At 38.4% G+C, this 26,770-nt stretch overlaps 1 protein-coding gene across 1 annotated transcript in view; it reads right to left on the bottom strand.

The window, feature by feature from the left end:
- Nucleotides 1–3,659: 3,659 nt before the first annotated feature.
- The window catches only part of dmbx1 (diencephalon/mesencephalon homeobox 1), a 36,121-nt gene continuing 13,010 nt past the window's right edge, over nucleotides 3,660–26,770 (bottom strand). The window contains exons 2-5 of the mRNA XM_003220222.4: nucleotides 15,885–16,051; nucleotides 13,788–13,966; nucleotides 11,719–12,073; nucleotides 3,660–10,302 (exon numbers count right to left, since the gene is read on the bottom strand). Of these exons, the coding sequence (XP_003220270.1) occupies nucleotides 9,902–10,302; nucleotides 11,719–12,073; nucleotides 13,788–13,966; nucleotides 15,885–16,038 (1,089 nt within the window). The 5' untranslated portion in view covers nucleotides 16,039–16,051 and the 3' untranslated portion in view covers nucleotides 3,660–9,901. The remainder of the gene's footprint in view (nucleotides 10,303–11,718; nucleotides 12,074–13,787; nucleotides 13,967–15,884; nucleotides 16,052–26,770) is intronic.

Raw genomic sequence — 26,770 nt, 5'->3', positions numbered from 1 at the left:
TTGGGCCTTCTCAGTACCTTCATTGTTTGTTCCATTGAAAATTATAGGGTTTGCTATTATCCACATATAATTCCCATGGATATGGGATAGATCTATCAACTATCTGTTGGTCTATTCGTTAATTCCTCTATCTGTCTAACTGTGTATCCATTTATCTCGCTCTCTACAACTTTTAGTAAAACTACTAGACACATTCCAACATCTCCCCTGTGCTTTAAAAAGTAGCCTTTGAAAGCCTTTGCACACTTCATCCTAATAACCTTGAACTGGATAGAAAATGGACAAAACTTTGAAAGGCAGCTCAAAAAGATCAATTGGGGAACTACTTACTCTCACATTGTGGGCCTGGAAATCCTCACCATCCTTGACATTCCACCACTGAGACTCTTCTCTCATGGCAGCAAATATGTGACAGATCTGAGGAAGCCTTTACTTGAAACCACGCAACAAGAAGAAATGTTCAATTAAACTCAGTGAAACTTCTGAGTTGATCTATCTCAACTATACAGTGAATTAAGGATGAGGTATTGACAAGATGTGTAGCATACAACCTGTGCCTTTTTAGAACCCCAGCAAATATCTATTAGCAGAAATCTTCTGTGAGTGCATTGGGGCAGATGTGAAGAGAAGTATCAAAGTCCTCCCCTTGCCCCTATCCTACCCCTAGCAGGAGCCCAGTAGCAAATCATGCATAGAATAAAGTAAACCTTAATCTACTCAGTGTAATGGGGAAATTGCGGGTTAGTCTACACTGGTTGATAAATCTGGGGGCAGTCAGGAGCTTGCCAAGCTTGCCACAGTGGCAGATTGTCATTCAACTAGTCCAGTTGGGCTGAGACCACATTGCTCCACTGAACTCACCTTCCATGCCATTGTTACCACTCCCAGCCAGCCAAGGAAGCACCTGACTGTTGCAGATGCTCAATACATCAAAACTGGTGCTAAAATGACCTGGAAGGAGATGGAGGCTGATCTCCAAACCTTTCTCCTGGTTGTCTCTGTTGATATCAGAACAGAGTGCCCACATAACCAGGAGCTCATACAAATCTGTTCAAACAGTGTAATCTGTTCCTTTTTCTCTGTTGGGGAAAGGAAAAAGATTGGAGCATCTCCCAACTTTGTTCGAAGCAGGACAAAGCTGGTTTAACTTGAGTTGGTTATAACCAACTGGACATGCAAAATAACCAGGGTGAATCTGGTTATTCAAGATTTTCCCTCAGTCTTACAAGCGAGGTCCTCTTTTATTTTATTTTAATTGTGGCATTACTATGAGATTGATTTTATCTGATTCTTATTTTTGTGACTCATGTCCTTGATAAGAGCTTAATGGCTCTGATGCAAATCAAGGTGAAAAAAATGATGTATCAGGGATGGCAATCAAAAATAAATTTGTGGCATGCTGCCTACTAATAATTTCTAAAGAAATAATGCAACATTTTAGGAATAATGGCATTATTCTGAACTGCACCAACAACTTAGCCATTGTAGGAAAACATCAGCAGTAAATGCATCCTCCTGAGGTTTATGTAGTGCTATGTTTATGTGACTTTACATACCAAGTTAGTCAGGAGAAATTGAATAAAAGCAACTCACGTCTAGGAAATGAGAGAAGATTATGAAAAGCAGATTTAATACAGCACCAGTTTTTTGATGTTTGTGGCACACTTCATCACGTTGCTGAGGATGCCCAATTACACAGTTTCTTGAGTAATTTCAAGCTGAGACTACACTGGAGAGCATTAATGCTGATTCCTCCCCACTCTTTTCCTTACCAGGAATATCTTATGCTTACCTGTATGGGAATCCTCCCATCTGCTTTTAATTCCCAATTTTTTCTTCTCATTTCTCACAATTTGGCTCTAATTAAGGTGGCTTTCACCTCACTCTACCTAATATCTTCTTCCCTGGCCTATATAGCAAGTTCTGATTTTGGGACATATTTTGATGTCTTGCTATTGCATCTGCAACATGCAATGGACATGTACATATGAGGAACACAATTGAAATGTGATATACAATGTGACACATAAAGTACAATATTGCTGTATGTATAGTAATGAATGTATGTTTCTGCTGCTGTCAGTACAAAATATTCATTGACTGTGGTAAATAATTTGCCCCAGGTTCATAGAGAGATTTACATTTGTCTGTGTCACTAATGGGACTCTATCCTTTGTATGATAAAAATTAAAATTTCAGACTGGGTGATGGCAGTAGCATCACTAATGTTGATATCATCCAGTGAAGTAACTCATGGTGTCACCCTCATAGGGTTCTTCCTCTATCAGATCATAATACAGTAAGTTAACATATCAAAAAATGTGACTAAATCAGCGACTATTTTTTAAAAAAACCCACACAAAAGCAGCAGTTCATGCTTATAATGCATGCAGACAAAACCACATGATTTGAAGCATCATTGTAATTGGATACTAATGATAGCTCTGATCAGAGTGCATGAGCATTAGAAGGTTCAAAAAGTAAATTAACATAGAGCTTTAGCCTTGTGGGTATATTGGTGTAGTACATTTCTACTGGGCATATTAAAAATGTTTTGCTGGTTATATCTAACTATAGGGGTGGTTTTTATATAAAGTAATACATTTCTTCTAAAGCACTGCACAAACAAATTCTAGACAACATTTTGGTGTCCTCCCTCCAAAGGTGTCTTCTGGTGCAGTTCACACCCCCTGTGCCCTCCTAGTGACACCAGTGCATGATGGTACTAATGGTGCGTTTCCAGCTGTGGCTGTGCTGAGGAAAAGGGTCAAGGACTTGAATACAATCTCATAGCTATTATGTAATCAAAGATACCAACAACTTACCAGGACAATCACAATAGCTATTGTACCTTTCCATGGTAATCTAATGGCAGAGACGGTCTGCCCTATTCTTCTGGTTAGCTGTGTAAGTGTGGTGTTCCACTGCTCTGTGATTTTTAAAACATTTTAAAGCACCTTTGTAGTTCCAGTGAAATTTAGTATTGTTGTTTAAATCTTTAATTACTGGGAGGGAGAGAGGAGGACAGGTGGTGTCACTTCTGTGTTGGTATCCAGCATAGAATCTGATTGGCCATATTGCATGGGATAAATGCAGGATCTGTGGCTATTGATGAGTTTTCCTGTCAATTACTTTACTTAGATGATCCCTTTTTGTCCAAGTATGATGGCCTTCCAAGTGTAGTGTCCTGGCGGTGGATACGTAGGTGACTGTGGAGCCCTATTTCTGACCCTGTTAGAATGAGAGGGGACGGGATTGTCATGGGGAGGTGGCAGATCAGCAACACTTTGCCCAAAGAGTCATATGATAGGAACCGTCATCAAAGGTGATGGTCCTGAGTCCCCTGATGGATGAGAGGGGCGGGGTAGAAGTGATGTAATAAATAAATGCCAATTTCATGCAATACAGTCCTGACTGTCCTCACCCCATTCCATGTTTCTGATCTGGCTTCTCCTAGATCTGCTGCTTATTAAAAAGCAAATGCCCACAATTGAATAATGTCACATTTCATTTGGCTCTGAATTAAGAGATGATTTCTTCCTGTTTTGATCAGAAAATACCATCCAGCTGCACTTCTGAACACTTTCTCCATTCAAGAAGGCGAACAACCCATTTTTTTCCTGCAGTCTGAACCTTATCCTAATGAACAATATCCAAACCAATTTTCTTGCATTTTTATTATCCGAATATGAAAACAGGCAATATTACATAAAGCAAGACGGACACAAGTTGTATACATAGCATCATGCTGCAGCCTGCTTCAAATGAACACAACTGGATTTCTTTTGTAAACTATCAGAATAAATAAATATTACACAAGTTTGCATTGCCAGGTAGTGAATCCAACAGCACAAAATTGTTACATTACAGCTTTTTTTAAAAAAATCATATGGTACATAGCTTTGATGTTTGACCTTTTCAAAATGCTTTGTTCCTTTATCCTGATATGGCAGACATGCATGTTTTTGGGTAGGAAATGCCTTCATCAAGTGGGCTTAGTGACATAAAATGATTCAACACAGCTGATTTGAATGTTTTTTATTAAACCCTCAAGCTATTTCTAGATTGGTCACACCTTCTCCTTAATAGTAAGCAAGGTTTCAAAAGACAAAGAGGATCTTTACAATTTGATAGTAAGTGCACTGCTCATAAAATATACCCCAAGTTATAACCTCCTCCTACAAAGGGTTTCATTGTCGCCTTTTATAGCCCATGTGGCAGAAACCTTTCTATTAGTCCCAACAAGGTACACTATCATGGTTGGACCTACCATTGGGCAGAATGAAGCACTACATTCTAGTTGATGTAAAAGGGCAGCAGAGTGTTACTTTATCCATTTCTTTGTATAGAGTTTTAGTGCTAGGTTGGGGAAGAGGTGCTTGTGGGATGGTGTCTTTCAGATGCTAAAATAATGTGTCTGGCTTTTGGTATTGTGCGTTTAGACTTGAAGGGTGGGTACCGTATGTTGCTCTGCCTTATGCAACAAAATGTCTTGATCTAGCCCCTTAACTATACTTCCATCACCTCCATTGAAATTGCATGATTACAGGTAACTAACTAAATAGGAGCATTACACTAGTGGTACTCTAAGTGGTGACCACAGACAAGGATATTCAAAAGGCCATGCTCTCCAGGATATGGGTCTGTGGTTGCCACCTATACTGTGAATCTCAATTCCACTGACTAATTTAGACTAATTTAGAAATCTATGAACTTCTTTTCCTGTTTAGTGCCTGTATGCTTTATTTTTTTTAAAAAAAAAACTCTTGGTGTTGGAGGAAATATATTCCCCAGCAAATTATGTTCATGGCTACTTTGATCTCCATAGGAAATGCACTCATCTTAAACATTACAGAATGTCTGCTCAGACTTCTTTTTCACACAGTCAAAACAAGATGGCTCATTTTCAATGAGTTTTGAATCTACTTTTCTGAGTGCATGTTCGGGCTATTTTGTTCTTCAAGCTACAACATGGTATTCGTATGGTTAAAGTCTATTCTTATTACAAATTACACTCTTTGAGAAGAGCATATTGTGGCTTCCCTTTTCAAAACAAAAAAGTGTTGAAAATATTAAGCATCTCTTGGCATGTGTTAATTCCCTGTTAACATTATTTACACCTTCATCCTTGAAAGTTAGATTATATAGCTCTCAAAACAGCAGTCAAGGTAAGTACAGTTGCTTCTATGCAAAGTCACCTCAAAATGAACAACAGATAGGGTGTTTGTTTTTTTTTTGGTAGAAAAATATTTTCCCCACATTAGAAAAAATCTAGCAGGGAGAAGGGTTCTAGTCTAATCTGCTCCTTGATGTCTGGCATTCTACATAAGCAGACTTTTAAAAAATGGGACAGGGAAGAGTGGGGGCTTAGTCTGATGCTCTATGAACATTCTTGTCATCTCACTCTCCCCACTGTAGTTCCAATGTAAAGGTTTTTTTCCTAAACCCAACTGCAGCTAAGGGAGCAATAGTTTGAGGTTTTGCTTGTGTATGTGCTTGGGTTGCCATTTATAAGTTCCTGGATTCTCTTCTTCTCTCCTCAGATCAAGGGAGAGAAGCCACAGAATGAGACAACGGCCTCAAATAATGTGTGTATATCCACTTCCCTCTCTCTAAGTTCTAGATTTGAATGGGATATTCTTTGCTATTGCAACAAATGCTGAACTTCTGAATATCAACAGAGACTGTCCCATGTGATATCACCCTTGTAAATATTTTAAAGGTATCAGATCCCATCTGATCTTGGAAACTTCAAACTAGTCAGATGTAGTTAGTACTTGGGTGGGAGACTGCAAAAAATACCAGGTGCTATAGGCTATATTTCACAGGTAGGAACTGACAAAAATATCTCTGAGTATTCTTCGCTTAAAACACTGTGATGTATATGGGGTTACCATAAGTTGACAGGCAACTAAAAGTCACATACACACACAGAGCATCAATAGCCCCATCCCTTGTGTTATGACAGAATTTAGGATGGCTTAGACCTGGCAACCGTAATTGGTGTCAGTTTGTGGAAGGAAAGTTTCACTTCTTCTGCTCATTCACTGTATTTAACTCCTGAACATTTGAATAAAGTTTTCCACTGTTATAAAGTGTCGTTGTTTTGCATATATATGGCAGTCTCCCAGCTATATATCTGTATGAAAAAAGGAGATTGCAAATGTACACTTGGGTGGGAGTGTGTTCATGTGTGGAAAAGATGTGAGGGTTCTCTCATGAGTGTACAAAAAATGAATCTGTAGAGTGTCTAGTTTGTTACCTTTTGCAAGTGTGGTAGGATGTGGAAAATTTGAACACAGGAGACTTCCCGTATTCCGATTGGAAATCATGGGGACAACATGAAAGCATGCCAGAAAGGTATGCTTTGTGGTATGTGATGGGCAAGTGGGTGGTATGGGCGATGAGGGCACTGGGTAACAGATTTGCCCCACAGTTTGACCCACTGCCTTATGGTCCCCCGTCCCACCACTGTCCCCTGCATCAAGGATCTCAATGTGATGAGGTCCTTAGTCTGACTTGTGTTCCCTTTGATTTTAAATCAACCATCATAACCCTGTCTTGTGTCTTTTCCAAATCCTACCATAATATAGAAATTTCTTTCATGTTATCAAAGTTCTCCTGTTCATGTTCAGTAACTCTGAACTGATGCCGTGATTACTGTAAACTGTCTTTCAGAAGCCTCCTTAAAATAGTGCACTTCTTCGTAATATCCAATCTTAGTACAGCCAGTTTCCATTCTAAGTTCACACTACTTTTTGTTACAAAACTTTAAGATCTAAGATCTGGTAGAGTTCTCAGATACTGAGACTTGAAATCCAAACTGATGTGTTGTGACACTTAAAAACAGAAATATAAGATGACACAGTGGATGAAATAGAAAGCTCATTTTCAGATAACTACCCAAATACATGCAGTTTTTTTTAGGCAATGATATTTCATGAAATTTGAAATAATATTAGCAATAAAATAAGTATATAAATAATTTCGCATGTACTTATTTCATTTGATAGTTAAACCAGCTGCAGAACTTGGCTCTTTTTATAATTAATAAAGCCATTTTGACACATATACTGGGATGTTTGTGTGTAGATGTGTGCGCGCATGAGTACACTCACAAATGTTAGACACTTTCCTCATTTTCAAAGATAGTGACACTGTATTTTAAATTATGCCCTAGCTGTTCATGCCAGAGGGGGTGGGAAAGTAAACAAAAAGAAGCCACACTTGTTTAATTCTTTAGGAATGCCTACTTCAGTGATTGGGATAAATTTTGTTCCTCTATGGACATACAACAACTCTGGGAAGAAGCTACTGAGGATAACTGAGAATATTTTGAAAATAAGTAAATCAGCCTACTATTAAGTGAAGGGATGAAGGTTGTGTGAGTTCATGACTCTGAGTTTTTTTATTTCTTTCTGTGACTCAATGACTGGAAATACACATAATCTAAGTGGCATGATTTTTTAAAAAGAGTCCCAAATGCAAATCAATGTAAAATCCTATCTTTGTATATTTTAGTTTCATCTAAATTATCTAAATGTTTATCGCTATGACCACATTAATTTGAAGGTAGTTGTTTAAATCATCTGGGTTTTTTTTCTATCACAATGTAAATTTAGGAAGCAGTACAAATGGGAATGAGCCCCACTGAATAGAACTGGAGCCCTTTCACTCTACAGAAATTATAACGTTATGATTCTGCTTTAATTGCAGTGGTTCCATCCTATGGGATCCTGGGATTTGAGTGCTCTGACTGATAATTCTTAGTGCCCCTCCTTAAATCACCAGTCTCAGGATGGCATAGGATGTAGCCATGGGAGTTAAAGTGCTTCCAGCCATTGAAGGAATTGTTCCCATCTCTCTTTAAAGTCCAGTAATAATAGGCATAATAATAACTTGAGATTTACTTATTTATTTTACACAAAAAAACAACAACCCTACACATATGCATACCAATTGTTCAGTTGTTAAGATCGTCCCACTATCCAGTCATGGGTATTAAAATAAATCTGGAAAAATCTTGTAATGAAATTGAACTAAGATCTTTCCTCTTGAATTAATGCAGTTAAATATTAGGGGAAAATTTGTGCAAACGCCCAAAGTCTTAAAGATGACATCAGTTATATGGCATTAATCTACATGAAATATGACCTCAAAGTATCTCAAAGTGAAATTGAAGACCACTTTGATCCACTTAATTTAAGTTTTTTAATTACATGTCCAAGTCATAAGCATTCAATTTAATTTGTTCTACTCAGTACCATTAAAGATACAAGTTGAGTATCCCTTATCCAGAATTCCGAAATCCTCCAAAATTGCCCACATGGCTGGTTGATATACTGACATCTTTGCTTTTTATGTTCCAAGTAAACCAACTTTGTTGCACAAAATTATTTAAAATATTGTATAAAATTACCTTTAGACAATTTTATAAGGTGTATACAAAACGGACCAAAACTTGCGGACTAAAAGGTCCCAGGTTCAAATCCCGGGAACGGAATGAGCGCCCACTGTTAGCCCCAGCTCCTGCCACCCTAGCAGTTCGAAAACATGCAAATGTGAGTAGACCAATAGGTACTGCTCCAGCGGGAAGGTAACGGCGCTCCATGCAGTCATGCCAGCCAAATGACCTGGAGATGTCTATGGACAGTGCCGGCTCTTCGTCTTAGAAATGGAGATGAGCACCAACCCCCAGAGTTGGTCACGACTGGACTTAATGTCAGGGGAAACCTTTATCTATACAAAATGTAAATGCATTTTGAGTTTAGACAGGCTTTATTTCCAAAATATTTTGATGTATATGTTTCATATATGCAAATACGGGTATTTCAAAATCTGGGGAAAATCTGAAAACCAAAAGACTTCTAGTCCCAAGTATTTCAGACAAAGGATGCTCAATTTATACTTAGGAGTCCTCATCATTTGAAGGGGGAAAAATATGTGGGTACTACATTTTGTATAGATAAAAGTATAATGGGAAGTAGAATGATAAACATGTTATCCATTATTGTCTCAAATGCTTTAACGCACACACACACAAATCACAAAGAGCAAACTTTGTACATTTCAGTGAACCAAAAGAAAAACTGGATTAAAAAAAATATCTTTGGGATGTGTGAAAAATAAATTCTAGAGCTTTCCTTTCTCCCATACCTTTCATTTGAATAAATGTTTTGAAGATGGATACTTTGCTATCAGAAGATGGGACTAATTACAGAGGAACTGAATGTTAATGGTGTCTTAAAATGTGTGCACAAAGGGTGGTAGAAGAAAATGCCACTGAGACTACAGAATATTTTTATGTTAAACCGAACCTGGATCTTAGACCACATGAGATCAACAGACAAACATATTCGTTTCTTTTCTTTAGTTTTGATTACAGTGTTGGTTATATCTACTATATAAGAATGATTATAAAAGAAATGAAAAGGGAAGTGCTTCACAATTCTGCATAAGGCAACACTGACATTAAAACACAAGTGAAGGAACATCGCCAATATCATATAAACTATGTACATCAGGGCATTCTTTCCTCTTCTCCCCAGAGAAACAAAACAATTAACATTTATCATAGCATCATCGAAAGAATCTTTCCAAATATTACATATTTGACTCACAGTTTTGAAGACAATTTCACATTTAAAATATCTGTCCTTTCAGTAGTATCTTTTTAATAGGTCAGTGGGAACAGGCAGTAGCAATGCCCAGTGCAGAAACCAGAATTACATCAATGTTTCCCCATGAAAGGACACATCCTAATGAGGGAGAACATGGAGAGCTGTGTGTTGCATGTCAAAGACCAGCCCATTCAAGTAGCAAAGACATAGTGTGTTTCCTTGTAGTAAGCTGAGGTCTGGCCTCTTACCATGGTTCTTCTTTTTCTTTGCCTGCCTGAAGCTCAGTTTGGTAAAGTATCCAGCCCCAGAGAGGCAGCGTGTTGCTTGGCACGCAGACGTAGGTTCTCAATACTGGTTGTTTTACTGTTCAGGCTTGGGAGAGAAGAGGAGGCTTGGAGGATAGGGGAAGACCACATCTGCTGGGCATGGGAGAGTGACTGGTAGTAAGACTGACAGTGCAGTGAGCTTAGGGGTGCCATGTTGACATTCATGCCCAAGTATGGCACGGTAGAAGGACTCCCCATTTCAAAGGATGAATAATGGACCAAGTTGTTTGTGGCTGCCATGTGCTGGCGAAACTGCTCTTGCAGGCGGAAGAGGCTGAGGGGTGAGGAGGAATAGGAGTGGCTCTGAGACAGGCTGCTGCTGGAAGATGGCGTGGCTGCGGCACTGATGGGGGAATCTGCATTTTTAAGCACAGCAAAATCAAATCAACTGAAAAACAGTAACACCTTCTCTTTAACAGGAAATACGTTGAGGTTCAAATTTCAAAAGCAGACAAACAAAAACATATGTCCAGGTTGCCGCAAACTCAGGGCACAAACTTCATGGTATATAGTGGGACCAAATTATAGTAATAAAGGCATAAAATAAATACATTAATTTTAAAAGATAGGCTTGAAGGCAAGATTGGAGAGCCATACATGTGGCAAATAGCTATATCACCATAGTTATATCTCCCAATTCTGCCATTCCAAATCCACCTTTTAAACAATGCAGCTTCTGAAACATAACCATTCCCATGTTGTTGGAGAAACATGGGAGGAATCCATGAAAACAGATCCAATTGTTTTCCTGGAACTGGATGCAGAATTTCATTAGCAGGGCTCCCCAAGATGTCTGTAGCAGTGCATCCAGCCACAAGAAAATAACTGCATGCATATTTCAATTGACATGGAAATGGCTGAATTCCAGAGTCATGAAAACGATGACCTATCTGCATTTTAGGATTATCCGGGTACTCACTAGTGAGGTCAACATCATGATCTTTGCTCTACCATTCATTAAGCTAGATTTGGGCCTTCAGCTACAAGCTCCCTTTAAACAGAGGACTGTGTTCATTAAAGTAGGACAGATTAGCACTTTAGCTGTTACCAAGTTGTATACACATTTTACATTCTTTTCTAGCTGTTACCCAGGATAAAATAATATTCCTATACCACTGTTACCTCAAACTATGCAAAATTAGCCTGTTGGCAGTTTAAGCAGTTGTTTTGGTGTCTTCTCTCTCTACCACCCCTTGTTTGCCTGCAGAAGTATTATACATAAGTATGGGTAAGTGTGATGCAGCAATTTGAACATTGGATTATGACTGGAGACCAGGGTTCAAAATGCACTGGGTGACTTTGCGTAAGTCACATTCCTACAGTCTCAGAGGAAAGCAATGGCAGACCTCTTCTGGATAAATCTTGACAAGAAAACCCTTTGATAAAGTTGCCTTGGGGTTGCCATAGGTCAGAAATGACTTGAAGGTACACTTCAACAACAATGATGGAAAGATTGAAAGATGAGAGAGCAAAACCTCATGATTACTTTTCTCCCATCCTAGATGTTTTATTTTCCTTTTTAGACAGTCCACAAGACATGGGCTTTACAAATAGTACAAGATAGAACCTGCTTCATTAACCAAATTCCTCAGGCATTCATTTGTGCATAGTGTGACTAGAGGGAACATGCTTATTTGATCCTTGACTGAGCTAATTTGAAAGGGAGGTCATTTTATGTTGAAAGAAATGTGTTATGTGGAGGATCTGTTTACATCAAAACTCTTGTTGACTAACCCAGAGACAAGCTAAAAGAGCAAGAAGTTCTCCCTCACCTGCTTTTGGGCTTGCCCTCTTGCTATTCAGGGTTTTGCTTTCTGCTCCAGGGCTCTTCTCAGCTTTGTTCTCCTCCACTGATATCTTGAATTCCTCCTCTCTGTCTGTTTGGTCCTCAGCTGCTGACTCGCTGGCTGACTGCTCTGACAGAGTCAGGTTGAGTTCTGTATTTACCTCACTTGGCAAATTCAGAGATTTGTCTTCATCAGGAGTTGGAGTCTGTGCTTCTGAGACGGGGGTCTCTGCTTTGCCCTCACTGTGGCTGGCTTCAGAGTCTTTCTGTTTCTGTAGCTGCTCCTTTTGCAGACTGCGCTGCTTCTTCCGGAACTTAGCTCTTCGGTTTTTAAACCAAACCTTTATTTGGAAAAGGAGGAAGTAAAACAATGTATTTTAGACTGCTTTTTAAAATAAGGATACATTTGAAACTATGATTCAATGACATCTAACATTGGACACAGTAATCATCATGTCTTCATTCATAGAAGCTGTCAATATGGGTGACTAAACTGTTCTGTTAGAGAACCATCCTATGAAAAATTCACGTTTATTTAGCTGAGGCCTTGAAAACACCTTGAATCAAAAACTGGTGCTGTGTTCACTCTTGGACTGAAATCAGGATTGGTCTTCTAATTTGCACACCAATTACTTTTAGAGCAATGTTTCTAAGAACTATGCAAAAGTCTCGGTATGAATACCCAGAGGACCATCACTTGTTCACATTTCATGAAGAACAATCACAATAATAAAGCAATGACAAAATTGGGCTGCAAAGTAATCCCCTTGTGTACCTGCAATGTACTTCACATCATTAAGAAAAACATTTTAAAGGGAAGTTTGAATAAGAATTTTAAAGACTTACAGTGAACAAAACATGTAGCAACAACAAGAAAAATAACAACAACCCTTTATTTACAACCTGCCCTCTCTCCCCAAGGGGGCTGCAATACAATTGTGAGGGAAAATGAATGAAAAAATGAAAAAATTACAAACTAAAACAAATTGCATAAATAAAAAGCCAACTTTTAATTAATTAATTTCAATATTCTGAATTCAACATGGAATTCAAGACAGCTTATAAAACCTTAAAACAAGATTAGCTAAGTGGGTTGTTGAACATTTTCCGGGCTGTATGGCCATGTTCCAGAAGTATCCTTTCCTGACGTTTCGCCCACATCTATGGCAGGCATCCTCAGATTAGCTAACAACAACTTGATAATGAAAAAGTGAAAACCCAATGAAACTAAAATCTCATTAAAATATACAATAAAAGTATAAAACAGGTCAAAAATGAAGGAATATAATAATAAATACAGCCCAAACATTCCATAAAAGGCTTCTTGTTGCCAAGTAATAATACAAACCTATTTGAATATTTCCCCATGTTGTATAACAAGGTGAAATTAAAAGTTGAAACTACACATTGAAGAAAAAATTCTCAGCCAGAATCCTTTATGATAGTTATGAATGCGTTACCTGGAGTTATACATATGTGACTGTTTCGTATGTATAATCCCTGGGTTAAGAGACCATGAAAATCCCATGATCTGCACCTTCCAGGAAACTGCTATTGTGATCAATGGAGGATTACAGTAGGGGGCCTTCTTCTATTTGTCACACTAGAAATTGCTCATTGGTGGTATGAAAACGACAGCCAGCAGATTTCCAAGTGACAGACCCTTGTTGATTGCAGTGGCTGCTTCATGGTAGGTAGAAACTGAAGGAGTCAAACTGGAATTCAATTCATTGCACTGGAGCAATCATATTTATGTATTCCTAAAGACCACATAGGATTCTAGCTATAGCTTTCAAATAAGAAGAAACTACATGAAAATTAAGCGTCGATATATATGCAATATTTTACACATGGTGGGAATGTTTTGTTCAGTTGGTTTCTTTGTCGATCACAGTTAAAATAAATGAAATGAATAACTATACCATTCTGACATTTTTTGTTATCAGGGTAAGAAGAAAACTGTCTTCAAAAATCTTTTCCAACATACTTTACAATACATTATTTTGTCTTCAATATTCAGACTGCTAACATGTAAAGTGCTAACAGTGCAGGTACCTGTACTCTTGCTTCTGGCAGATTGGTACACATTGCCAGTCTTTCCCTCATGACCACATCTGGATAGTGGGTCTTCTGGAAAGTCTTCTCCAGGGCTTCCAGCTGCTGGGCTGTGAAAGCTGTGCGGCTTCTCCTCTGTTTGCGGTGCTGGGAGCCATAACGGGCCTCCAAAATGATGTCTTGAAACGTACAGCCGTTGGAAGAGAAGAGAAGTGGCCAATTTAATTAGTGTAATTTTTGAGCATCAAATAAATAAAAACAACTGGGCAGGATTTAAAAATGGTAAAGTAATAACAGAGGATGCTATTGTACAGATTGAGTTAACTATGGGTAAGCTTTAACTTTGAAATAAGACAGCACTCCTGTTTGCAAAACCGATTTACTGAGTACCCCTGGAAACTGAGATAAAACTTTTTAAGCTCCAGTTTTTGAGAACAGTATAAATTAAAGGTGTATAGAGAACATTCAAGAGTTCATTTGATATTTGTGTACTATTATTATGTTAAAATTTGCAATTTAAGGAATGTAAAGCTGGCTATAGTATTCATTTTGTTTATTGACACAAGGTTCACATCTTAGACCTTATTCCTGATGTGTTGCATAAAATGCTTCCTGAATGATAAATAATCTAATAAGAAGTTTAGAGAGCCTGTCTTTGCAAAAATAATGTTTTAAAAAGACCCAAATCAGATTGGAGTCAGTTATTTCTTTGAGCTAGAGGTGATGATCCCCAAAAATGCATTTTTCCAATCTGATTATTTTATATATCAGTTTAAAGCATGGGGGATACATTGTTAGACTTTATGTGGTTAATAAAGCTGTAGATAACAGCAGACCCTGTTGAAATAAAATACTTCCAGCTGAAGGATTTCATAGTCAAATTGGAGGACTTAGTCAATGCCTATAGAATACAGATTTTGCTAGAGAAATGAAACTAGAGACACTGGTCCCACAGATACACGGGGTAATCTACACTAAACTTCATCCAGAGGGGGGAAAACTTCATGCAATATCACAAGATGACTATATAATCTACTGAGCAGGAGTAGTTAGAATACATTATAATGATGATATCTATTCAGAATGGAAAACAATTCATGATCTTGCACTGGGTCTCATAATCGTTCCTGTTATCCTCATTTTACAGGTGGAAGTGTGAATCACAGAGACAGTAAAGTCACTCGATCTGAGTGCCAAAGCCTGTAGCCCTTGTCAGGGGGAAGGAATGTGGATGGTAGAACATCATACTGTAAAACATCAATTGTGTTGTATGCAATGTATCTGTGTCGAGGGTAGTAGCACACTGGCAAATGTTAATTTTTTTTTACCGTGTCAGGAGCGACTTGAGAAACTGCAAGTCGCTTCTCGTGCAAGAGAATTGGTCATCTGCAAGGACGTAGCCCAGGGGATGCCCAGATGTTTTAATGTTTTTACCATCCTTGTGAGAGGCTTCTCTCATGTCCCCGTATGGAGCTGGAGCTGACAGAGGGAGCTCATCCACACTCTCCCCAGGTTGGATTCGATGTGAGTGTAAATGTTGATGTGGAGATACTAATCCTGACAGTCCTATGGCAACACCCCAAAGAATCCAAAATGCAGATAGCTTTAGTCCATGTCAACAAACCACTTCTTGTAGTTTTTACTTCCATAGGAAATTGTCTTTGGCAAAGCCAATGGATCGTACTTTGACATCCAGCCTCCTTGAGGGAAAGCTCACTATGACATACTATGGCATCCTAATCCCTTTTCTCTGCCCTGTTACACTGAAGACTGCAGTTAAACGTAAAGGAAGAAGGAAACTTGAATGAGAGACAGATGACAATTCTGACTAATCCAAAAATCTCAACATTTGCACCCTCCAAGTTCTAGCTCTACTACACAATGCATATGTTCATTGTTTTGAAGAGTACAATCCAAACAGTACCATTTAGGTCAAATAAGAAAACTGAATTGTTGCAGGTTTTCCAGTTTTAATCTGTGCTTATCCACAGGGAGATTTTTTTAAAGTGGCAACTCATAACTTAGCTGTCAGTTTGGCAACATTCAGAACACAAATCTGTGCACCCTCCTAGTGCAAAATCCATAAGTTGTTCTTACCAGCCAGTCTCTCTGCCAGCGTGAGGGCATGCACCGATGGTCTGTAGTCTGGGGCATGCTGAGCTTGCTGTGCTGCTTGCTGGTGAAGGTTGTACATGGCGCTCAAGGAATTCATAGCATGGAGAGAATAGCCATTTACTCCATAATGCTGCATGGTGACACAAGACCTGCAGCAATGGAAAGATGAGGAGAGGGCTATTACTGTTTCCAGTTAGCACCACACCTTTCATATGAAGTAAATAAGAAAGTTTACAGACCTTAAATTTTATTTCACATAGAATTCAGTCACATTAACTTTTTCCCTCTTTCAGCTCAAGGAATCTTTTAATTTGTATCCCTGTTCTGCCATAAATTAGGTGACTTTGCACCAATCACAACATATTTGCCTAACCTTGACTATGGAGGAACAAATCCATCTATTTTAATTTCTTCTTAATTTCTCTGTTTTTCCTCATCTTAAATTCAATTTACCATGAATTTTGTGGACTTCTCAAACAAGCTGGGTTGATCTTTGACTTTTTGGAATTTTTAAATTTTGCCTAAAATTAGTATTTATTGTTGCACTCTCTGTGTGGTTTAATCTAACAAACACACTTTTGCAAGCACTTCTAATATAAGAGCTTTTACTTATAAAGATGTTGTTTTGGATCACTTTCTCCTGTGAAATGCTTTCTTGATCTGAACTGTGTCTAAGGGTGAAAAAATAAAAAAAGAGAAAAGCACACTCTTAAAACATTTCAGTTTGTTTCAGTTTGTGTATTAGTCCAGAAGTGTGAAATTAGGTAGGTTGCATTAAATGCAAACCAAATTAATTTTCTCCCTCAGTGACATCTGGCTCACCTACCAAGCATTTAATCAAGAACTCTTTGGGAAAAAAATGAGATTAATAAAAACAACTTGGAAAATTTGTGTTTTTGCACTACAACTCCCAGATTCCCTTAGTCAGAATGTTGATGGGATTTATATTTATAATGGGGACACAGCCTGGGAATTCATCAGCCTAAATCTAATTGTTTGTTCCAACTATGAAAAGAACAATGGATAAATGACTGAATAATATGTCAGTGCCTAAGTGAATTCCACTGATTTAATACTATTCAAACTAGAAATAGTATTAAATCAGTGTTTTTAGCATGTGATTTTACAACCATGATTTCAAATCCCTACTTCTAGCCAGGCAATTCAGTGGGTTATTTTTCTCAGTCTAACTCTCCTTATTGGGCTTTTATGATGATAACATCAAGGTGGTTGAAGCCTTGAACTCAATGCAGAAAAGATGAGATATGAAAAGAAAGTTAGAATAAACAAAGAAGTGGAAACTGCAACAAATATTATTTGAATGGAACACTTCTCTTAGCCCTTCTCTAGGATCCTCCACTCCATGTGCTCTTCTTTCTTTTGTCTCATCACAATTTACTTTTTTGAAATAGTCTGGTCACTATAGCTTGGATTTTATGACCTTTTCTAATAAAGAGAAATTTCAGTTTTTAGAACACAATGGTAGTGCTATGCACTGGCACCAACAATTTGAAAAACGGCATTTTCTACATGTGCAATTTATTTTTTAATTATACACCAACAGACTGAAATTTTTTGACAGTTTTCTGTCTGATCATATGGCAACAGTAGGCTTGGTTACCTTGATTACAAGCATTTGAGTGAGCTCTTATATATTAAGTAGAGTTCAGCACCTTGGATAGTTCTTTTAAAACACTCCACCCAACATGGGAGCTTTCAGCTGCCACCTAAGTTTGCTCCTCAGTCAATGGTGAGATATGTGATCACAAAACTGTTTCGTTGATAATTATAAAAGTAACTGATTGTTTTTTATATCTCCATTATTACTAAAATTACATAAAACTATATTGTGATTTTCTTGCAAAACACAAATAGTTTTTCTGGAAATGCTCTCCCATTTAAGTTTTTCTATAATTAAACCAGACTTGGATTCTCCATGTGTATATATGCTTTCAGACCGCTTTTCAATTTATGGACACCCCATGATTTTCATAGGGAAACAAATACTCAGAGGTGTTTTGCCAGTTCTTTCCTCTGAAATATAGCACCTAATATTTGTTGGCAGTCTCCCATGCAAGTATGAACTGGGACTGCCCCTGCTTAGCTTCCAAGATCAAATAGGATCTGGTACCTTTCTAGTGTTTCAGATAGGGGATACGATCTGAAGATTGTCCTCTGACAGTCCTTCAAATAATGGACTGTCCTCAATTTAAAAAATAGCATCACATGGTTTCCAGGTTATTAGGATGGCAAATCTATTCCAAATTTTAAAAGGCACATCATAATTTAAATCTGGATTTTAAAGGAACTTTCCAAGGTGTTGATTTCTATCCCCGAAATAACTTCCAACAACTCGGATTTGCTCAGAGCAGATTCTCCGCATCTTTGATGTGGGAGACATCAGCTGGCACTACAGGAAAGGGTTTTATCAAGCACACATCAGTACATACATGTATCCTGATAAATAGACCACAATAGAGACATCATATATTTCAACTCTCTACAGATATTTAAGAAATGCATTTTAAAGCTCACAAAGTCCCTTCTCTTAATAGCACTTCTTCTGAGAAGGAAAATGCCAGATTTCTACTGCTTTTTGGGGTGGCATGGCAGCTAAGATAATCATATTCAGACACAGTTGACTTCCCATTTACTTCCCTGTACATTCCAAGTAGAATAAATTAAATATTTAAAAGACAGTGTGCAGCAATTTTCCTTGGTAAGTGGTAGAGGCCATTTGTCAAGCTGCAGCAGTGTTTTGCAAGCTGTCGAATTGTGCTTACATTGGTTAAAATAATCTTTATATTTCATTAAGCAACCAAATAAGCTGATCTTCCCCACTGGCTGTATAGATGGCTTTAATTTTCAAAATCTGCAAATGCATCTTTTATGTTATTTGGTGGCTGGAGGGCATTGGTAACGCTGCAGCCAATTGGAGAATAAGCAGTGGAGTTTGATGAGGTGGCATATGATATAAATTAACATTGTGCAATGAAAAGAGCACATCTTAAGTTGTCCTTGATATAATAGGGGATTGACCTATACCCTCTCCTATTAATAATGGTTGTAGCTCCTGCATCCCCTTTGCTGCAGTTTTCTAGGGAGTGAGGAAAGTTGGTGAAAGGGAAATTAGCAGAAAACAAAAACACTTTAGCATTTAAATTCCTATGAGATTATGATCAGCACTGTGCTGTTAGAGGGATACCCAGCAACTGGGAGATGAATGTAGTCTTGTGCTTAACACCTTGGTCCTAAACAAGCCATAGTTGATGGTGGAGATGGCTGTAAACTCCAAACATGAGAAATATAGAATACAGAATTGATTAAATGAAGTCTTCTCAATGTAAAGGGTATGAGAGCCTCATATAAATATGAACATCAGTATTTAAAAAAATAACATAAAACTCTTTTTTTCCATTTTATATTGAAGTTATTTTAGCTGTTATTATTTATTCTTACAATTAAAAGGCTATTTCTGCATTGTGAATTTTTATCAGTTTTATTCCCTTTTAATTGTGATGACTCCATTCTCAGAAGATCAGTGGTTTTTACTTGGTGTAGCTCTTGGCCTATGTAGCTAGAGACTTTTAGTCTGCTCTCCAAACAGTAGTTTACAAAGTAATCTTAAATGCCCATCTGCACTACAGTAGTAAATCGATTCAGTCTTTCCTCTCTCAGTGTATTTTGGGAATTGCAGTCCAGGTAATTAAATTAAACTGAATTAAATCAAAGACTACTGAGATTGATATTAATTCTTTAGTGTGTAGTCCCCTCCCCATATCTTACTAGTGGTAGTGGTGGTGACTAGAAGGAACTCTATGGCCAGAAGAAGCGGAGCTCTGGTGCATTAGTTCCTCCTAACATAAGTACTTGTCATTTTACTACCATTCAAAACACACACAAAATCCAAATATGATAAACATTTCAAACAAGACTTCACAAAGATGTAAAGAAACATTTCAGAAAATGAAACTTAACACTTTTTATAGGGCGAAGATTCACCTGTTAGAGTTGTAAGAATTAGTGGAAGTCCTACCACATCAAAGAAACAAACTGATTTAGAATCCTAGTTAGTCAACTAACATGAAATCATAATGTCCATTTGGATGTGAAACTAGCATTACAAGTTGATCATCCCTTATCTGGAATTCCAAAATTTGAACTATTCTAATATCTGGAAATGTCCACATAGGTGACAGAGATAGTGACACTTTTGCTTTCTGATAGTTGAGTGTACATAAACTTTGTTTCACACACAAAATTATTTAAAATATTGCATAAAATTATCTTTAGACTATATGTATGACATGTAGACGAAACATAACTTTTTTTGGTTAGTTCTGGATCCAAACTCCAAGATTTCCCATTATGCACATATATATAAATATAGGCATTTCAAAATCTTGAACAATCCGAAATCCAAAACACCTCTGGTTCTGAGGATTTGGGTAAGGGACACTCAGCCTGTACTTTAATTAAATCAGAATGTAAATACCAAATAAGGGCAGAGAAGGAGGACAAATGAACACAAGGTCTCAGCTTTCTTTCCAGGTGTTGTCTATACATGTGAAAAATATCTGCTTCAATTTACTATTTCCTTGTTCATAGTGACCATGTTTTGCCCATAATGGAAATGAATACACAGCTATCCTCATTAAATATATACACATTATTGGGGCATTGGCCATCCTATTAAGTAAAGACGCTGGTATCTAAAGGCTGTGAAAGATGTGCAAATACTGATATGCAAACAAAAAAATTAAAAGCAACTGTACCAGCACCTTCAAACAATAACGGCAATTACCTACTGATAAAATGAAAATGAGTAGCACTTCATGGTGGGAAGGTTCACGGGACCTCCCATCTCCCTGTGCCAATTTTTAGCCTATGATGTCAATGCATCTGGGAACCACAAAACAAATGTAAAAGGATCACTATGTTTCTCTGTCTCCCTTGTCAATTGTCCCACCATAACTGCTCCTACTCATCATAATACCCCTACTTCCAAGACCACTTTCTGTAGTCCTAACACATCTCTGGACCTCTTTCTATGGTACATGAGAGAACAAAATAAATCCCCACCATCACTGTGAGATGGGAGCACTGAATGAGATTTTGTAGAATAATACTGTAAGGGTAGAAATTACATTCAAGATTGTGTACACTTTAAGTGTAGCACAAATATATGGGTGATCCCATAGTTGCACAACTGATTGTGCCTTGGACACCACAGTCTTGAGTTCACTTGTTATGCAACCAAGACAAAAATGAAAGAGAAGCCAGTGTATCTGCTTGCAGAGTAATGGAATGAAATACAGTGTCGCTTATACAGTCTCTGAAAAAGTGGAGTTGCTTCTTTAATGATTTTTACACTAGCATAATACTCCACCATGGTGTGGGCCTGTGTTTGTGACCACTGCAGGGAGCCCATTTCTTCTTTTATGTAAAATTGGGCCAGAAGATTGTGTATGTATTCAAGGTTCAGTCACCTATGTGGGTCAGGCAGGTTGTCCACAAATTTCTGCTAGCTAACCTCAGGATGAATCCTTGTACTCTTTCCTCTGTTTTGGGGGTCTCATCTTGATTGAACTGTCTAATCTGTTAGAAAGGTGTGAATTCTTCATTACCACATGGATGACCTTCAGGTCCCTTCCAAATCTGCAATATTATCAACATATCTACCATCAATATTATTAATAGAGAGCAGCGGTGGATAACCTGCTTTTCAAGTGTTTCATGTGGCTCTCAGACTAATTCCAACATTTTCTACAAGCAGACAGTTTAGCCATCTGCCAAGAAACATTTGCCTTCCTTCTGGCTAGCTGTCAATTCAAAGAAGTGAGATAGAAAGAAAGATTAGGAGAGTTATAGCAGTTTTATACCACTTTAACTGCTATGACTCTATTCTACAGAATCCTGGAATTTGCAGTCTGGGAGGGACTTAGTATTCCTTGAGAGCCTTAGCGGACTCCCCTGAACTAGAGCATTAGAGCTATCTAGCAAAGGATTCTAAATATCTGACAAAACTCAAAATACTATAATTATGTAGGAAGTTACCATGATAATTTAAAATAGCATTGAATTGCTATAATTGGGTTTTTTTGTTTTGTTTTTTTTTAGAAATAAGGGATGTTGGGAAATATGTGAAAACCCTATCACCCCCAAATCATCAGAATGTGGTTTTGCAAAAGCACCCTATAAGAGAAGGAAATTCTTGATAGAAAACAAGTTTTCTCCTGTCTGAGATTCAAGATAAACAGTTTCTTTCATCTCATAATGTATTATTCCACCCACAAATACCTTTTAAAAGTATTACATCCAGATACATTGTTGTTTATATATGCATATGGTGGATGCATATATAAGCAACCTATGTGGGGGATAAATAATTTCTGCAACATCTTTTTTCTCATCCCCCTCTATATAGTTTTTAAAATCCTTCAGGTCCAAAGGCTATAAATTTCCTTTAAAATAAATGGGTTGTAAATAGGCTTGCTCAAATAATTCGATTTCCCCGTTACCCATTATTAATTCGTTATTTTCGTTTCTTTTGAAGCAATATACGGCCTTGATTGTCCACACGTCTGGATATCGTGGTTTCGAATCGCGAGAGGCCGTTTTTTCTTATTTCGTGGTTTTTTTCGTTAGGAAAAAAAAGCTTTTGCAAATCACCCAAACTCCCACCATTCAGGCCCTTTCCTTTTGCCCCTCAGCAAAAGGGGCGTCACGGGCTCAGCCAATGGGAGGGGGCGAGGGGGAAGAGGCCGAGGAGGAGGAGGAAGACGGAGGGGGGAAATGGCCGCCGCCGCCTCGCCTCAGCTCAGGCCTGGTGTCTCTCTGTGAGGCGGGAAGGCGGCGGATGGAGCCGGGAATGGAGAGACCGAGAGAGACAGAGGGGCCCGGCGGTGAGGAGGAAGAGGCCCGGGATGCGAGGGGGTGTGGGCCAGGCCCGTCCTCGGCTGCTCCCGGGGAGGGAGGGAGGGAGGACTACGACTCCCAGGGGCCCAGATTCGCACCCTCCCTCCCCCCAATACAGGTCTCCATACCACGCTACATGAACTTGAATGGATACTGTGGTTGTGTTGTCGAAAGCTTTCATGGCCGGGATGTGCCAGAAGCATTCTCTCCTGATGTTTCACCCACATCTGTGGCAGACATACTCAGAGGTTTTGACGTCTGTGCGAAGCTAGGCAAGTGGGGTTTATATATCTGTGGAAGGTCCAGGGTGGGAGAAAGAACTCTTGTCTGTGGGAGGCAAGTGTGAATGTTGCAATTGGTCACCTTGATTAGCATTGAATAGCCTTGCAGCTTCAAAGCCTGGCTGCTTCCTACCTGGGGGAATCCTTTGTTGGGAGGTATTAGCTGGCCCTGATTGTTTCCTAACTGGAATTCCCATTTTCTGGGTGTTGTTCTTTTACTGTCCTGATTTTAGCTTTTCTGTAGCTAAAAATGCATATAAAATTGATTCTATAGGGAGGATAAATGATTGGATTTCAACTCCTACAGCTTGGCTTTCTCTGCCAATAATGGTACCATACCAAACTAAACCTGCCAAGATTCTGTAGCAGTGATCCATCTTGGATATTGTAAGGGATTTATTATTATTATTATTATTATTATTATTATTATTATTATTATTATTATTGTTATTAATATTAGACCTTGCTCCCAGGAAGGTGCCTTCGCTGTGGCTCCCAACTTATCTATCTATCTACCTTTCCACATATTCTCCACATTGTGTGTATGTGTATGTATATTATATACATGAGCCCCGATGGCGAAGTGTGTTAAAGCACTGAGCTGCTGAACTTGCAGACCGAAAGGTCCCAGGTTCAAATCCCGGGAGCAGAGTGAGTGCCCGCTGTTAGCTCCAGCTTCTGCCAACCTAGCAGCTTGAAAACATGCCAATGTGAGTGTATGTGGCAATGTGAGTTACCTTCCTCTGGCGGGAAGGTAATGGCACTCCATGTAGTCATGCCGGCCACATGACCTTGGAGGTGTCTATGGACAACACTGGCTCTTGGGCTTAGAAATGGAGATGAGCACCAACCCCCAGAGTCAGACATGACTGAACTTAACGTCAAGGGATACCTTTACCTTTACCTATACATACACACACATACACACACACACACACACACACACACACACATATGCAGGGACTATATATATAAATACAGTATATATCACACACACACCAATTTAACAAAGTTTCAGCCACAAAAACAAAGTTTCTGAAGTAGAACAATGACTTTCACAGTAAAGACAACGCAATTTAACAGGAAATAAGACTTTCAAACCAGGAACAGATTTCTGCAATTATTAAAAAATGGTTTATTATAAAAGCTATGAAAATTCGCCAAAAATCAGAGGATAAGGGAAACGTTCCAAATTTTGGTGAGCTATCAGTGTTAAATGGGTTCTACCACTGTACCAAGTTTGAAGAAGATCACTCAAAAAATGAGGGTGGGAGAGTCCTGTAAAGTCCTCTCCCTCTGTGCTGTTTTTGGGAATTGCGCATGCGCGTCCGCCATTAACGAATTAATTTTGAAGATAATGAATTTTCGTTAATTTCGATTTTTTTGGGGGGCAAAATTCGGAAATACCTTCAGAAACGAAACGCTGCCCCCCTCTAGTTTTGAAACGAGTTTAGAATAAAATTTTTCGTGGATCGATCAAGCCTAGTTGTAAACTCTAAATCAAAGTTATTCCTGAAATGAACACAATACCTATTGAAAAATCCTTTCTTTTTATATGTGAAAAAACCTGTTGACTCTGTTCATAATAAATCACCCATAAGATTTCCTTGAAAACACCCAAATAAAGTTGCAATTGAAAACTAGCTTGAAATTTTATATATTTACTGCCCTTTTGCTAGAACTCTAAATGCTCTCCAGCATAAAAATGCTATGAATGAGATGTAGATAATGTATATTCATGTACCTATTTTATTAACCCTAGGATCCTAATTTTTGCTGATATTGTATTCTGGTGGTTTTCGTTACTTGATACCTTAATTCTGGAACTCTTCAGAAAAATGCTTTTATTTATGTTTTTATTTATGCAGAAAATGTTGGAATTAGTCTGAGAGCCACATGCAGCAGTTGTAGGGCAGGTTATCCACCGCTGCTCTCTATTAATGATATTGATGGTAGATACACTGATAATATTGCAGATGTGGAAGATACCTGCGTGTAATTTCTCAGATGTGATGTATGTTTCACCTCTCAAACATTTCTGCTTGGGTCAATGTACAAAAGCTTGAAAAAGTCAAGAAACATTATTTTTAGAGTAGCAGTCTCTCACTACAATGGCATTGAAATGCTGGTGGTATTTTATACTCAAATTATGTAGCTGTCTATTGCTGCTGGAACACAGACATCCAAATCAGTGAACCAATGGTTCTGATGTCAGCAAAACAGGTCTGTTTGAGGTTTTAGTCCAAGCCTTTAAGGAATTGTGGATTGAGCATTCCACCAATACTGGAGCAGAAACCCTCCACCACTGGACTGAACGATATATAAAAGATTCAAGATGATGTTCATTTTCTATGACTTTTGATACCATTCACCACAATATCTTTTGTTTTATATCTGTTTTTAACACTTTTTCCTGCAATATTGTTTTTATGATGGTTTTACTGATATTGTTGATTTATTGTTGTAAATTTATGTGTTTTGATTCATTTTTATATTGTGATGTTGGGCAAGGCCCCATGTGAGCCGCCCCGAGTCCCTACGGGGAGATGGGGTGGGATACAAGAAAATTATTATTATTATTATTATTATTATTATTATTATTATTATTATTATCTTTTTGGATTAACTTTACTCAGGTGGGTCTTGGAGGCACTGCTCTTTCCTGGAGAGGTGATGCTGGGGAATTCCTGCTTGACTCCTCAGCCACTGGCTTGTGAGTCCCTCAGGATTATATCTTGCCCCCATGCTAGTTAACATGAAACTGCTGGGAAAGATTGTCGGAAGTTTTGGGTCAGGTGTTACTAGTATGTTGAAGATACCCTATTCCAAGGAAGCTGTTCCTATGCTAAACCAGTGCCCAGCATGAGGTCAAGCAAACTAAAAGTTAATCCAAACAAGACAGAGGTGATCCTGGTCAGCTGAAAGATGGGAAATAGTTATTCAACCTGTGTTAGGCTGGGTTGCATTCCCCCTGAAAATGTAGATTCGCAGTTCAGGGTTACTCCTGAATTCAGCTCTGAGCCTGGAGGCCCAGATTTCAGCAGTGACCCAGAGTGCATTTGTACTGTCAAAGCTACTGCACCAATTGTACCTGTTCCTGCAGAAGTCAGATCTGGCCACAGTAGTACATGCCTTGGTTATATTCAGTTTGGATTATTGTACTGTGTTCAACATGAGACTACCTTTAAAAAGTGCTTGGAAATTTCAGTTGGTCTCAAAAGCAGCAGCCATATTGCTAACTGGAGCTTGTTACATGGAGCACACAACTCTTTTGTAACTTTAGCTCTGTTGGTTAGGTCACTGGGCCATTTCCTGGAACAAATAAAAGTGCTGGTGATAACTTGTAAAGCCCAGTATGCCTTGGGAGCAGGCTATTTGAAGGACTGTATCTCCCTTTATGTAATATCTGAGCCGTAATGTCTTCTGGAGAGGCCCTTTCCACCAACTTTGGGTAATAGAGATCAAGGCTGCATTCCTGCATTACTCCAGAACAGCTCTGTGTCCCATTTGGCTGTGATAGAGCTGATCCACCTCTACACTGATGTAAGTGGTCAGTGTAGATGGGGCTCTTGTCAAAAAGCTAGACCATTTTATGCTGTCCAGCTTTTAGAAACTAACCAGGGTGGTATTTTAATGTGGTGCTGTGCTGTTTTAAGGTTTGTACATACT

This window comes from Anolis carolinensis, chromosome 4 (genome assembly GCF_035594765.1).
Source record: "Anolis carolinensis isolate JA03-04 chromosome 4, rAnoCar3.1.pri, whole genome shotgun sequence".
NCBI classification, from domain to species: Eukaryota; Metazoa; Chordata; class Lepidosauria; order Squamata; family Dactyloidae; genus Anolis; species Anolis carolinensis.
Note: the sequence above shows the minus strand (reverse complement) of the source record. Positions and strands in the feature narration are given on the sequence as shown.